This window comes from Prunus mume, linkage group LG2 (genome assembly GCF_029339155.1).
Source record: "Prunus mume cultivar Tortuosa linkage group LG2, ASM2933915v1, whole genome shotgun sequence".
In the NCBI taxonomy this organism is placed as follows: Eukaryota; Viridiplantae; Streptophyta; class Magnoliopsida; order Rosales; family Rosaceae; genus Prunus; species Prunus mume.
Genome location: NC_142699.1, coordinates 26,556,694 through 26,571,902, shown reverse-complemented (window position 1 = coordinate 26,571,902; position 15,209 = coordinate 26,556,694). Strand labels below are relative to the sequence as shown.

Genomic DNA, 15,209 nt, shown 5'->3' with positions numbered 1-15,209 from the left:
TACATACAGCCATTTTAGTCTCTGCAAACCCAAACCTTTTTCGGCCTTATTTCCAGATTCTATCCATCTCCGTGAAGAAGATTTATCAGTGTCCATTGAGTTCAAAACGACACGTCAATTTTGTCACCTTGAACACCAGTCACCTTGCATGTAATCCCCATAGCCAAATGTACGCATGCATGCTTAGCCTTGAGCTTCTATAAATACCTCAGCTCTCTCTCTCAGCTATTCTCACACTTCAACACACAGTATATATTTGAGCACAAGCATGGCGACCATGACCAAAACTGAGCTTCCTTTGTTGGTTTTGTTCCTATCCACTCTTCTCCTTGCTACCTCTGTGCCTTCTGCTCGTGCCCAGGTCACCTGCGAGGAAGGATGCTATTCGATATCTGATCAGTCGAAAGTGGGGGAGTGCTTGCAAATGTGTTCATCCCATGGCCAGTCATGTGAAGATCGTTGCATGAGGGAAGCAAGGTGGCCGCAGCAGCAAGAACAGTGCCTGAGAATGTGCCGGCAGCAGGAGCAGGGACATCACTTGCCGTGCCGTGAGCAATGCATCCGGAGTCCAGACCGAGAGATGTGCGAAAGAGCTTGCCAGCAGCAGCAAGGTCAAGGAGGAGGGCGCCAGTGCCTGCAACAATGTAAGATGATAACCAGAGATCCGCGGGAGCGGCTACAGTGTGTAAGAACGTGCATGCAGGGGCAGCAGCAGGGTGTTTTTCAAGGGCAGCAGCAGCAAGTTGAGCAGCAGTGCCGGCAACATTGCCAATCGGAGCGTGACCCAATGAGACAGCAAGAGTGTCAGGAATACTGTGTTGGGCAAATGATGCAGCAGGAATACGAGCAGCAGTGCCGGTCGCGTTGCCAATGGGAGCGCCCTCGGAGGGAGCAGCAGGAGCAGTGCCAGGAAGAGTGTACTGAGAAAATAAGGCAGCTAGAGCAATGCCAGGAAGGGTGCAAGATGCAGGGGCAATATGGTCCACAGCAACAGGAATGTCAAAGGATGTGTAGGGAGCAGTTTGAACAAGGACAAGCAATTAGAATGGTAGCCTGATGCAATAGAAGTTGCATGCATGTAAGTAGTTGGCTGTGCTAGAGTTTAAGAGAGTATTATAGCTCATGGAGAGTGAGCTTTAACTTAAATTGTATGTGTGAAATAAAGAGCTCTAGCTTAATAAAACTATAATGATGACAAGTTCTATCCCTTTCTGTTAATTTGTTTGTCAGTATTAGCTAGTACTTTTAAATCTTTGTGCATGTGTTTTCAATTCTGACTTGGCTAATTCAAATCTTTTTGGCCATAAAGCAGCACTTAGAGCATGTATCGTTTGATCGAACATCCATTATCTTTTCTTTACTCAAATGGACTGCAAAACCATGTAAGACCGCTTCTACTTCGGCTTAGTTTGGGGTTGCTGTGCTTTTAAAAAAAGCAGCTTATTTTTAAAATTTTCTGACTTTAGGTGTTTGGTAAAACAAGTGAAAGTCGCTTTTTTCCAAAATCACGGGTCAGTGGCAGCAGATTTGAGAAGCGGGTGGCAAGGTGCTTTTAAAATCTGCTTCTTTTTGAAGCATGTGGAGCTTTTAATGAAACTTTCATAATCCCTATACTACCCTCATATGTTTTTAAAAAATTACATGTTTTTGCCATAATTTCCACTCCCCCAGAGTTCACGCCTCCTCCATCTCCATTTTTAAAGCTTCCTGAGGTCGATTCTCAGAAAGAAAAGTTTGAGAAATTCTTTCAGAAAAGTGTTGTGTTGCTTTAAAAATTTGTTTGCTACTCTGTGAAAGATAGATGAAATCTACATCTATCTTTCTCTTTGAAGAAGGTGCTCTCTACTCATTATTAATGTTAACACATATATCTTCCTCTTCTCTCAAAATAGTTCATAGTGTTGGTAGAATTTTGATTCTAGGCGTAAACGACAAGTGGGTTTGTTTTGGTTTGGGGTTTTAGAGGCTGTCAAAGCCTTTGGCAAGGTTAGAAGGTGGGAATATCTTAGGGTAAGAGATGGGTTGGCAGGTGGGAGATGGGTGGCTTGTATTAGAGAAACCCTAAACTTGCTCAAGCTAAAAGAGCAAAGGAGTTGCAGAGAAGGGGAACGAAGAAGAAGGGAGAAGAAAGGAGGGGGAGGGTCGAGAGGAAAAGGGGCTTTGAAGGGGAAAATATGGAGAGATCAGGAGGGAGAGAGAGACAAGGATAGAGAACTACAAAGAGAGAGAAATTGAAATTGCAGGTGTTCGACTCTGAATTGCAGTGCTCGACTTTGTGGCGTATATATCTCCACAAACACGAATTTGTATGAAACTGTTGCATTTGGACATCTTTGGATTGGGGTTGCTTGTGTTGGAATTGGGTTTGATTGGAAACTTCAGGTGTCTATATAACAAGAATTTGGATGAGGAGTTGGTTTGGATGACGATAGCCAAAAGAAACGGGGCCTGGGAAGAAGAAAGGAGAAAGAAGAGAAGAGGAAGAAAGAAAAAAAAGAAAAAGAAAAAAGAAACGGACATCCTAAGAAAAAATGGATGGTTTGATCAAACATCCATTATCTTTTCTTTACACAAGAAAAAAATTCGATGGCTATTATTAGGGAGTTACAATAGTTAATCCTACTAATGATAGGAAATGGTCAGTTGTCAGTTACGTTGTTATTAGGTCATAACTCCATATTTATGTTTATGATAATGGCTTGTTGTAACTGTAGATTATTCTCTACAGACTTTATATATATTGTATAATGATCATATGAATAATATAATGGAAAATCAGTTTCTACATGGTATCAGAGCTAATGGCTAATGCCAATTAGCGATCCTTCATTTGCCAACATTGAGAGTCGTTGGCTCTCCTCACCCGAAGGGTGTTTGCTTATGTATAGTTCTCCATCTTCTCCTCCCTTCTATAATCAGTCTTTTTTTTTTCTTTCTCTATGCTGTTGCCATTTCCTTTTATTTTTCAAAGCTCCCTATCAAGCTCTCTGCTCATTGATGAGCCTTTTTCTTTCACTATCTCCGTGTCTAGCTCTCTGTTGAAGATTGAGCCATGCATTTCTCCATGTAATGCTCTCTGTTGAAGATTGAGCCATTTCTCCTTTTTATGCTCTCTATTGAAGATTGAGCCTTCTCCCCCATGTCAGTTGTCATCGCTCGCCAAGCCTTATCCTAGCCAGCCTTTGTATCTATCCTGCTGTGCTTCACTGTCGTTAGTCCCTTTGCACAATCGTTGTCTATCCTTCATGTGCTCTATCCTCTCTCTCCCTCTCTCTCTCCAGGATCTCATTTTTTTTCTTTTTTTTTTCTCTATCAAAACTCCCTCTTGAACTTTCTCTCTTTCTCTTTGGTGTCATGAGCCCCCCATTTTTCCAATATCTATCTACACGCATGCTTCCCCTTCGCTTCATCTCTCTCTCCTGCCCAAACACTCGTGCTCCTCAACTTTATGCTTTCCTTCCTTTATTTTGTTTTTTATTATTTTGTTTTTTATTTGTTTTTATTAGAAGCCCGTATCTTCTTTATAAAATAACAATAAATAAAAAAATCAATAAAAATAAAACTTCCTTTCACTTCCTTCTCCATGTCCGTCTCTTGGCATGATGGCCATATCTCTGTTTTCCCTTGAAGACCACACCTTTCTATTGTTGGTTTCTCTCTTTCTCTTGACATCTCTGTCCACTTCTTTGTCTCCCTCACGCCGTCTCTCTCGCTGAGCTGGTTTCTCTTTCCTCCGTGAGCCTCGTCAACGCTCGCCGAGCCTTCTCTACCTTGCTACCCTGCCAGTGTTCCCTTTGCACAGCCCTTGTTTCTTCCTCTGTGTTGCCGACTTGGTATTGGCCACTCAAGCCCTATCATTGTGTTGTTGCCTTGGTATCGGCCTCTCACGCTCTATCTATGCTCAACCTGTGTTCTCCTCCCCTCTTAAGCCCAATCTATTTCTTTGATTTTACTGTTGGTCTCTGTCTTCTTCAATGCTCTCTTGCGCTGCCTTTCTTCTTCTCTTTTACTCGGATATTGTCTTCTTTTCTTTATAATTATTTTATGTTACTGGGGTATTCTCTTCTCTTCTTTTCAATTGTGTTTTCTCTCTCCCTGTCATGGGTTGTCTCTGGAATCTTGAGTTTCCTTTCCTTTTCATGGATTGTCTCTTGCATCTTGTTCTCTCTCCCTCTCTTGACTACTTTCTCTGTCTCACTTGGTTTCCTTTTTTATTTCGTATTATTGTTTTTTTTTGGGTCAATAATCCCTCTTTATTTTAATCTCTATGGGCTTCTATGCTCGTGTGATGATTTTTCTTTATTACTTCTCTATTCCCCCGTGGTTTTCTTCCTCATACCTTCTTGTTTCTATGGTGCTTTGAAATTCAAACTTGCCCATGCTCTCGTTTTCTTTTCTCTGTGTCCCAAGTTGGTTTCACCTCTTATCCTCTACTGTTGTGCTGCATCCTCTACTGTGTTGCTTACCATGTGATACATTTTCTTTTCTTTCCACTTCCTCTCTTCCTATGGGTGTAACTTTTTTTATTTATTTTGCGCAACTTTTATTTTTCTACATGGCTACTTTTTTTTCTCACTTACCGCATGCTCTTTATCCTACCTTCACTTCCTGCCTTTCAATGGGCATTATGTTTACTTTGTTTCTCTCATGCCGCTGTTGCAACTCTGGAGATTGGAGTTCTTCTTTTTGGTTCCCTTTACTGGACTACTACAACCGACTGCTGCCGCCATCTCCATTACTATGTAGTTTCTTCATTCAAATCTTGCTATACTGTGTGTGCTCGATTTGCGGGGGAGTATTAGGGAGTTACAATAGTTAATCCTACTAATGATAGGAAATGGTCAGTTGTCAGTTACGTTGTTATTAGGTCATAACTCCATATTTATGTTTATGATAATGGCTTGTTGTAACTGTAGATTATTCTCTACAGACTTTATATATATTGTATAATGATCATATGAATAATATAATGGAAAATCAGTTTCTACAGCTATAATTACTTAATAATTGGGCATCCTAATCAAAACTCAAATGGACTGCAAAACCATGTAATTAAGACGGCTCGGCTTCTACTTCATCTCCTAAATGAATGAGATAGATGCGTATATCCCCATCCCATACGTAAAGGCAAAAAGTTGTCGAGAAAGGTCTACCCGGCAAAACTTCATTGGGCAAGATCAAAATTTACTGGGAAAGATCTATTGCGGCGAACTTTGTCGGAAACATTTTCCGGTAAAGGAAATGTTGTCGGGAAGAGCAATATTTGCCGGCAAAACATTGTCGTGAAAGATCAAAATTCACCGGAAAAGGTCTACCCGTTGAACATGTGTAGCAGACAGATCCTGCAGCTTGCATTTTCGTAATATGATAGATGGACTAAAATGTTTTTTGTTTGGTGGATCAACTAGCCAAAAACACCTTATTATAATAATAATTTTTTAAAATTTTCTGGCATGCAGCCGGTCCCCGTAATAATTGAACAGAAATTGAACAAGTTGCGTAAATTAAACTTTAATAAAATGCAGCAGAACTAACTGCAGTAGAACTTGAATAATAATTTCGTGACAATAATCATACTTACAATTTACTGTGCATCGTGACAGAAATTTTCTTTAATAATATATGAAAGATTCAAAGATCAGACCTGGAATATTTACTAATGATATGTTCCCATACATCTTTTTCTTTTCATCTTCTTATCCTAAAATGGGGTATGTGGGCCCAATATTGTCATTGAAATTATTGATGTTTAGTAGTTGTGGTGGTATTTCAACTGCGTGGACTGGAGGTTGGTGGATATTTCAATTTTATTGTTAAGTTTCCATATTCTCTCTCTCTCTCTCTCTCAAACAAATCCCATTTTCTCTTTCACTGTCTGGTTAATACAGGCTTCGAGTAAGTAGTACTGCATTCAACACTGATCAGGCATTGTTTTTCATGGATAGCACCAGACTAGCTTCAGATCCGGAGAAGCAGACGCAGAAATCAGAGGGGTTAGTACTTCTTTACATAAATAAATAAATAATTTTTGTATAGATTATTAGAGAGAGAGAGAGAGAGAGAGAGAGTTTCAATGATGGGTGCAATTTTGGTAATGTTTGTTTGTGTCATTTTCCAGACGGGTTAAAACGGGGAAAATGTATGCTGCCGCAATAAAGGAGATTTGTAATCCACAGGGGCAATACGGTTATATATGGAATAAGATGTTTGTAATATCGTGTGTGTTTGCTGTCTCACTGGACCCTTTGTTCTTTTACATTCCAATCATCGATCAGCTAAACAAGTGCCTTCAAATGGACAAAGTGTTGCAGACTGTTGCTCTTGTTTTACGATCACTCACGGATATCATTTTCCTGCTGCATTTCATCTATGAAATCTGTGACGGTCTCAAAACTCAAACCAAGAAAAAGTCGTCGCAGTCACCGTCGCCGTTGGGGACTAAATTGGCATCAGATACCCTCAAAACTATGGCCCCAATCACCCAGAGCAATGGACATTCCAATTCCAAGGTAGAAACTGGAGAACATTCGGGTCCCAAATCAAAATTAAGGTTGATTGGAGTTGCCCAGGAAATAATGTCGTGGTTATCTGTCTCCATCATAATTGACTTTTTCGCTCTCCTTCCCATCCCGCAAGTAAGACAAATTGAACTCTAATTAATCATTGTGTGTAGCTCTTAATGTTAAGTTAACCACATAGTTAATCTAATTAACCCTTCTTCTTTTTTTCCTTTTTTTTTAAAAAAATTTTATTTTCTCCAGCTGCTAATAGTAGCTACTTTTGACAAAATGAGGGGCTTCGGATATTTGGAACATAAAAAGGTTATGAATATCCTTCTTCTTGGTCAATACCTACCAAGGATGTACCGAATTCACATATCCTCCAAAGAACTCAAAAGGACTACTGGAATATGGGTTAAAGGTCTATTCAATTTTTTCCTCTATATTCTTGCAAGTCATGTAAGTCTCATCACAATTCATTTCAATTTTTTTTTTTGGTAATTACTAATGTAAAATGATTTTTTAATTATTTTTAATTTATAAAAAGGGTTTAGGCTTTTTTGTTTTTGTTTTTGTTTTGTGTGTGTGTGATGTTTTTCACTTATTTAATATTTTTAAACAAGGTGGTAAGAAAGTTGTTAAAATATTTAGATAAATTGAAGGAAACATATATAAAAGCCATAAGTAGAGTGAGTCTAGTTGTAAATGAACACCATTTGGCTTATGAGATGTATGCATAATATTTGGCTTGTTAATAACTCAAAAGGAAACCCGCTATTACATTGTTTAATTATAATTTCTGTAAGGATAAATTGATTCATGCCAAGTAGAGTTTTCTTTGTAAATAGCAAGAGGAAGGTCTCCCGTACTTACTACTTGATCAGTTGCTAGACGTTTCATGTCTATTGGGGTAACTGGTGTTTTTTTATAGTACAAACGACAGTCTAGACTATAGGGGAGAAGGATTTCTCACACACACACAATTGAGGATTCGAACACCTCTGATATGCAAGTCAATGTATTTTTCCATTGGGTTAGACCCATTGACCGGCTAAGTGGTGTTTAATAAAGCTACATATGTACGCATACACACATATACTTATACGGAGGTACCCTTCGAACTTATTTTTGTCACCAATTGTAACAAGACAACTACTTTTTGCCTATTTAATTTCATTAATGTAGAAATTCATAACATCTCCATATATACATGAAGTTTTCTTAATGCATCAATTAATCATTAATTAATAAGAAGTTGGTTAATTCATTTTTTATTTTTAGATACTCGGAGCTTTTTGGTACTTCTTTTCTATTCAACGAGAGATATCATGCTGGCACCAGGCCTGCATAAACCATAAAATCGATTTCGCACAATGCACCAACACTGTCTACTGCAATGGTCAAGCTACTACTTCAAGAAATATCACGTTTGTGAACGAGCATTGCCCGTTGGATACCGGTGATAATGCTACGTCGTCATTTGATTTTGGAATATTTCTTGATTCCCTTAAGAATCAAAACACGGAGCACATCAAGTTTGGAACGAAGTTCTTTTACTCTTTTTGGTGGGGCCTGCGAAACCTTAGGTATGTAGCTCAGCAACAAATATTATAATTGTTTATAAGCTAGCAAGCTCATGGGTAATTAGCATCTGTGATACTGCTTGATCATGTGAGTAATATATTTGCAGTAACTTTGGCACGAATCTCACAACAAGTACGTATGTGTGGGAAAACTTGTTTGCAATTCTTATTTCTGTCATTGGCTTGCTGCTATTTCTATATCTGATTGGAAATGTGCAGGTTGGTATATATTGAATTTCTATATCTGTATTATAATTTTATATTTGAGCTTAATTTATTCAGGGCCCCTGTTCATCCAGTATATATAATGTTGTGATTTTGTTGCGGAGACAGACTTTTATGCAGATGCAAGCTACACAATCAGAGAAGATGAGGAAAAAAATTAAGATAAAGAAGCTAGATATACAAAGCTGGATATCCAAAAATAAACTCCCTGATGTTATAAAGAAAGAAATCATGAAAAGCGTAAAGCAAAAACTGAAAGAACACAAAGATGCTGATCTCCAGAATGACCTCTACTCTATGCTTCCCTGGAAAACCAGAACATCTCTAAAGCGTTGTCTTTGCATGGACGCATTTAAGGCAGTATGTTCCTCAACCACGATCTCTCTCCTTCCCTCCACTTCATTATCAGTAAGGGATTTGATTAATTATTTTTCAATGAAGTGTATATATATATATGTGTGTGTAGGTGCCCATGCTTAAAAACATGAGTAATAAAGTGTTGGAAATGATGTGCGAATATCTGAAGCCAGTGATGTACAACGAGAACAGCTTCCCCTTCCGAATGGGAGATCCACTGGATCGCTTGCTCGTCATTATTGAAGGGACTATGTGGACTTACTCTAGTACTGGTGGTGGTGGTGATGAAGCTGCTGCTTCCCCATCAAATATTTCGACATTATTAGCGGCCAAGCCCCTTGGGAAAGGTGAGATTTATGGGGAAGAGATTCTGAGTTCGGTATCACCCTCTATCACCGAACTTCCGATCTCCACCAAACACCTCAAAAGTCAGACAAAAGTGGAAGCCTTTGCTCTCATGGCCAAGGACTTGGCAACTATAGTCTCCTGGCACAAAGTACAGTGGGATTTGAACAGGGGTGACACATCTCAAGAGGCGAAGGAGTCCATGGCAAAGTCTATAATTAAAAAAGCAGTCCAACAACTCACAATGAAGCGTCCCACGACCTTAACCCCGGTTACAGTAGTGGGTTCAAATAACTTGTCAACACCACCACCACCGATCAATTAGTATATATCTCATCTGTAGAAACTATATTTATATATATATATATATGCTAGACTTACCACATTTTTATATGGCTTAAATGTCAAAATGGTCCCTATGTTTTACCTTATTGGCTAATTTAATCCCCATGTTATTAATTTGGCCAATTTAGTCCCTGTACGTTTGTATCTGTTAACAAATTTGATCATTTCCTTCAAAATTTTGATGAAACCTAAAAGAAGGACATTTAAAATTAATTTAAAAATCTGTAATTAATTATAAAGATTTAAACTCAAATAATAATAATGCTAAAATGATTAAAACCCACACAACCTCAACCTCCAATGGTCTTGATTCCAGTAGGAAAAAAAAAAGGGTTCTTAGTCAAATAATAATAATACTCTTTTCTTGCTGCAATTTTTATTTTCTCTTATGTTTTAGATTTTCTCATACTCTACCCTTCGTCTCTCTCTCTCTCTCCTCTCTGATCCATTGACATGAATGTCGTCGACTTTTGCTACAATGAGGATGATCAATTGGCGGTAGAGCCATCAAGGATATGATGACCAGCTATGAAGATCTTCGTGATTTGTCAGAGAGAGAGAGAGAGAGAGAGAGAGAGAGTTGTTGTGGTTTAGGTGGGGTTGGAATGGTAGTGAGGGTGGCTATGGGTTTAGGGTTGGAGTGGTGATGGTGAGGGTGGTTGGGTTTGGGCTGTGGTTAAGGTGTGTGTGTGAAATTGAGGAAGATAAAATTTAAAAACAACATATTCCATTTTCAGATTAAATTTAAATTTTATAATCAATTACAGTTGTTTTAATATATATATATATATATTCAATATATATAAAGCAAAAGACAGAGAATTGTGAAACATTTAAAATACCAAAAAATGTCATTGGTTAATGCAAATATTAAGAATTAAAATTATTAATTAAATGAGGATAAAATTGACACTTTTTTATATTTAAAAAAATTAAAATTAAAAGAAAAATTAGATAATAGATCCTATTTTTATGGAACATAACTACCCATTATCTTTTTTAAATTTTAAAATAAATTTAATTTTTTTTTAAAAAAATGCCTCTCGTAGGCGCAGAAGCGCGTGCAGAGAGGTTAGTATATATAAAGCAAAAGGCAGAAAATTGTGAAACATTCAAAATACCAGAAAATACCCTTAGTTAATCCAAATATTAAGAATTAAAATTATTAATTAAATAAGGATAATATGGTAAATTCATACATTTTCATATTAAAAAAATTGAAATTAAAAGAAAATTCAGATAATGAATCCTATTTTTTAGAAACACAACAACCTATTATCTTTTTTAATTGGGAGTTTCATTAACACACCCAAAATGGGGGCTGAAATTATAAAAAAATCCAACACTCAAAACACTTTATAAACACACCCAAAACCCATCATTACACACATTCAAAACCCATTTATAAACACACCCAAAAAATATACAATTGTTGATTTTAGGGTTGATTTTGGGTGTGTTTCTATATTTAAATAGTGTTGGAGTTTTTTTTATAAACACATGTCTAGGATTGGGTTTATTTATAAATTTGTATTTTTAATTCTACAATAAAATTATTTTTTTTTAATTTTAAAAAAGCCTCTTGTAGGCGCGGAAGTGCGTGCGAAGAGGCTAGCTAATTTTAAATATTTTATGTTTTATATTTTTAAGGGAATGGACCACAATGACTAACATATACAAACACAAGGATCAAATTGGCCAAATTGATAACACATGGACTAAATTGGCCTATGAGATAAAACACATGAATTATTTTAACATTTAATCTTTTATATACATCTTTAATAAAGATAGAGCCTACTAATACAATGGGGTCACCTCTCTAATAAAATGTTAAAGTTGATACACAATACGGTATAAAAATATGGTTAGCTAGCATTTTCCTTTCAATATTAGTCTGACAAAGTTCGTCCTTATTTTCTCAGATGGCTAGGGACACTGGTCACCTTGCATGTAATATGCTCAGCCAAATGTACCGACGTTTTACCAAAATTTTTTGTTTGCAAACTATTTTACAAATTAGTTTGATATCCGTATATATTTATCATATTAAAAAAAATGCTTTAAAATACTATGCCTCATTTGGACCTCTTTATAAACAATATATATATATATATACCAACTTTGCTTGATTTATAATTTCAATAATTAATAATACAAATAAATCTATATAGTTGAAATATTTAAGAAATTACAAAACAAAAAAAGTAAAGGATGGAGGAAAAAAAACCACGGTCCACAGCCCCTATCCCAAGAATTAAATAACAAAAATATTAACAGAAATTATTAAATAAAAAAATTTAAATAGTAGCGAAAAAAAATTATGTTAAACTGATCATATTTATATATCACATCTCTAATAAAAATAGAACCCACCAATACAACGAGTCACCTCTCTAATAAAAGGTTAGAGTTGGTACACAATACTGTATAAAAATATGGTTCGCTAGCATTTTCCTTTCAATATTAGTCTGACAAAATATATTCGTCCTTATTTTCTCAGATGGCTAGGACACTGGTCACCTTGCATGTAATCTGCACGGCCAAATGTACACACTGCATGCTCAGCCTTGCCTTATTAAAAGCCTCCCACTACAAACAAACACCTGATATAACAAGGTTTAGCCCTAAACATGGCGATCAAGATCACCATCAAAGCTAGCTATAAGCTCCCTTTCTTCTTCTTCTTCCTCTCCACTCTCTTCCTAGCCTCCTCCTCTGTAACACCACTGATCAACGCCCTCAGTGATTATCATAATCAGAAATGCCAGCAGTCGATTTGCAGAGACGTTGGCGGCCGCCATAGCTTGTTAAGATCCAAAGATCATCCTCAAGATGCTCGAGAGGAATACTTCTATTGCTCGCAGAGCTGCGGAACGAGTGAGGACCCCGAACAGTGCGAGACAGAGTGTCGAAAGCGATTTGACGAGCAATTGAGGAAAGAAGCTGAAGAGCAGAAGGGACAAGAGGAGGAGGGGCCGACTTTTAATCCTAACCCTTACTATTTCCCCAAGTTCGAGTTGAGGCCTCGGTTTTTGGCTGAAGAAGGTGCCTATTTTGTCCTTGAGAGCTTTGCCAGGCTCTCGCATTTGCTCCGGGGAAGAATTCAAAACTACCGCACGGCCTTGCTTCAGACTACGCCTGGCACTTTTGTTCTCCCTTACCACCTCGACGCTGAATCCATTTTTGTTGTTTGGAACGGTGAGACGTCTCTCTTTTGTTTTCTGTTGACAATTGAGTCGATTTTGTTTTGCTTAATGAATTGGAATTACAATTTACAGGAAGAGGCACTCTCACTCTTGTGATGAAGGACACGAAAGAGTCCTTCAAGATTGAAAATGGAGATGTAATTAGAGTTCCTGCCGGGGCTACCACCTACTTGATTAACAATCACACCACAGAAAATCTTAGTCTCGTACAGCTCTTTCAGCCAGTCAACACTCTTGACCTATTTGAGGTAATTAAATTTTTGTTTTTCGAATTTCTATGCTAGCTATTAGAAAAACCTACTTCAAATTTTCACATAGAAACGTGAAAATGAATTACTTCTTTTCGTTTAGGAAAAAAACTTCTATAGATTTTTTTTAGGAATTGCTTTGATCATTGGATGCAGGAATTCTTCCCTGCTGGTTATAAAGATCCCGAACCCGGGTCAGACTATAGCTTTTTGCACGGTACCGAGTCATACTACAGCGTTTTCAGCAATGACCTTCTTGAAGCTGCCTTTGATGTAAGTTTGTTTTTTTCTTCCTTAAATATTTCTCTTTTATTTCTTTTTGATTTGTTCATTTACACTAATTACTAATTTGATTATCAGGTCCCAAGAGAGCAGCTAGAAAAGGCCTTTGGACAGCAGAAGCGGGAGGGCATGATCATAAGAGCCTCAAAAGAGCAACTCGAGGCATTGAGTAAACAACCTTCTCCATGGTGGCGCAAACTAGTCCCTTGGTCTATGGATAGTGATTTAAATTTCAGTCTGCTAAGCCAAAGACCTCTGCACTCCAACAACTATGGCAAGTTCTATGAGGCTCCCCCTCAGGAGTTCAACCAGCTCCAGGACATGAATGTCTCAGTCGCTATGCTTGACATCAACCCGGTAGGGCAAAACTTAAAACATTAATTCCCAGAAGAAATTTAATTCCATATACAAATGTTTTTAGTAAGGGAAATTTAAAATCTGCGAAATTTTTGCAGGAAGCTATGATGGTGCCACACTACAATACTAAAGCAACATATTTGATGATGGTGGTAGATGGAATGGGATACTTTGAAATGGCCTGCCCAAAGTTCACAATACCAGCAAGCCAAGAAGAGATGAAGTATCAAGAAGAGCAAGCAGATCAGCAGAGTGGAGCGTACGTCAAGGTAAGTGGCAAGCTTTCACTTGGTGATGTCTTTGTTATCCCAGCAGGCCATCCTGTGTCTATTGTTGCCCAAAACAACCACCCCAACAACAACGGCAACCAAAACCAGAATTTGAGAATTGTGGGATTCGGAATCAATGCCGGAAACAACATGAGGAACTTCTTAGCAGGTAAATTGTTAATCAAGACAGACTTAATATGCTTAATAATTACATTTTGTTTTAATTAACTGGGTGTGTTTATAAATTATATGTTCTCTGCTTTGTTAAATATATGCAGGGCAAGAGGGCAACATAATGAAGCAGATGGAGAGAGAGGCTACGCAGCTGACATTTGGGCAAGAGATGGAACAAATATTGACCAGTCAGAAGCAATCTTATTTTGTGCCTGCCTCGAGAAGAGGGAGCAGCACAGAGAAGGCATAAGCAATCCCAACTGGCTTCAAGTATGTAGAGAAGAAGTAGTATGCTTTGCTGGAGTTTTGAAGTGGCTAGGCTCATGTAGAGTGAGCTTTTTGATTAGTTGTGTGTAGAGAGCTCTAGCTAGTTTTGTGCTACATAAATAAATGAATAAATGTGACTAGCTCATAATTAGGTACCATAAAAATAAGAATGACTACTAGTGCTAACCAACAATTTGTTAATTATAGAGTAGATTTATGTCAATTTCAGAATTTACCTAATAAAAAAATTCAAAACCGAAAAAAAAAGGCCCATAGCCCATAGTGTTGGTTAAATTTGGCCGCTCAAATTACAAAAAAAAAAAAAAATTGAAAAATGAAAACTAACGATTGGTTTGCTTCAGTTTGTTTAAATAAACTCCCAGGAAACGTGAAATATACAAAGAGAATTCAAATAGTCTCTGTGACTTATTCTAAACGTAAAGAAATTGCAAAAAGGATGGTGGTAAAGATCCGACGTTGAAACACAGTCACTTACGATGATTGGAGGAAAATCATAACAAATCGAAGACAAATAGGGAAATTTTTTGTCTCTGAAAATGAGGGAAGAGAAGAGGGGAGAGGGCAGGAAGAATAATGGATTCCTCCCCCTCAAAGTGAAAACGGCTGTAGGAGTATTTTCTGAAAGAGAGGGGTTAGTTTTCTCTGGAGTTTGAGTTATTTTAATTTATTTCAAACTTACATCCTTTATGACCTTACGATTGTTTGGACCTCTGGATAATTAACATCACCAAACAAATAAACAAAATCAATTAAATCACAAAATACTTTTTTTTAAACATAAGCCAACATTTCACGTTCTTTCTATGTGGCTTCTATGAACATATGCAAGTATTTACTCTTATTATCTGGCTAATAACCATTTAATTCTCCAGGATAATTTAGGTAAAATATCTCTGATAGATTGTGAAGGATTCTTCTCATTAGATATTTCTTAATTTGCTTAATTTGCATTAATACGGGGAACATCTTCTCACTTGTGGTTTACTTATAAAAACCTACCAAAGCAACACCAATTGACAAGCATTGC

The 15,209-nt window shown here is 37.3% G+C and overlaps 3 protein-coding genes across 3 annotated transcripts; all 3 read left to right on the top strand.

Annotated features, from left to right (window-relative positions):
* Positions 1–268: 268 nt before the first annotated feature.
* LOC103324022 (uncharacterized) lies at positions 269–1,057 on the top strand. Its single transcript, XM_008226058.2, has one exon. It carries the CDS (start codon positions 269–271, stop codon positions 1,055–1,057), a length of 789 nt encoding a protein of 262 aa, XP_008224280.2.
* Positions 1,058–5,786: 4,729 nt separating this feature from the next.
* On the top strand, positions 5,787–9,469 carry LOC103324023 (cyclic nucleotide-gated ion channel 1-like). Its single transcript, XM_008226059.2, has 7 exons — positions 5,787–5,993; positions 6,119–6,635; positions 6,762–6,959; positions 7,782–8,086; positions 8,191–8,302; positions 8,417–8,668; positions 8,775–9,469. Exons 1-7 carry the CDS (start codon positions 5,938–5,940, stop codon positions 9,333–9,335), a joined length of 2,001 nt encoding a protein of 666 aa, XP_008224281.2. The 5' UTR covers positions 5,787–5,937; the 3' UTR covers positions 9,336–9,469.
* A 2,519-nt stretch (positions 9,470–11,988) lies between these two features.
* On the top strand, positions 11,989–14,144 carry PAP85 (cupin family protein). The gene is made up of 6 exons (XM_008226060.2): positions 11,989–12,556; positions 12,637–12,812; positions 12,969–13,085; positions 13,173–13,451; positions 13,550–13,889; positions 13,999–14,144. Exons 1-6 carry the CDS (start codon positions 11,989–11,991, stop codon positions 14,142–14,144), a joined length of 1,626 nt encoding a protein of 541 aa, XP_008224282.2.
* Positions 14,145–15,209: the final 1,065 nt, after the last annotated feature.

Excerpts from the sequence above, each read along its gene's own strand:
- LOC103324022 (XM_008226058.2), top strand. The coding sequence starts at position 269 with ATGGCGACCATGACCAAAACTGAGCTTCCTTTGTTGGTTTTGTTCCTA.
- LOC103324023 (XM_008226059.2), top strand. The coding sequence starts at position 5,938 with ATGGATAGCACCAGACTAGCTTCAGATCCGGAGAAGCAGACGCAGAAA. Across the intron at positions 5,994-6,118 it reads CAGACGCAGAAATCAGAGGG|ACGGGTTAAAACGGGGAAAA; the intron begins GTTAGTACTTCT and ends GTCATTTTCCAG. Across the intron at positions 8,087-8,190 it reads TGGGGCCTGCGAAACCTTAG|TAACTTTGGCACGAATCTCA; the intron begins GTATGTAGCTCA and ends ATATATTTGCAG.
- PAP85 (XM_008226060.2), top strand. The coding sequence starts at position 11,989 with ATGGCGATCAAGATCACCATCAAAGCTAGCTATAAGCTCCCTTTCTTC. Across the intron at positions 12,813-12,968 it reads ACACTCTTGACCTATTTGAG|GAATTCTTCCCTGCTGGTTA; the intron begins GTAATTAAATTT and ends CATTGGATGCAG. Across the intron at positions 13,086-13,172 it reads TTCTTGAAGCTGCCTTTGAT|GTCCCAAGAGAGCAGCTAGA; the intron begins GTAAGTTTGTTT and ends TTTGATTATCAG.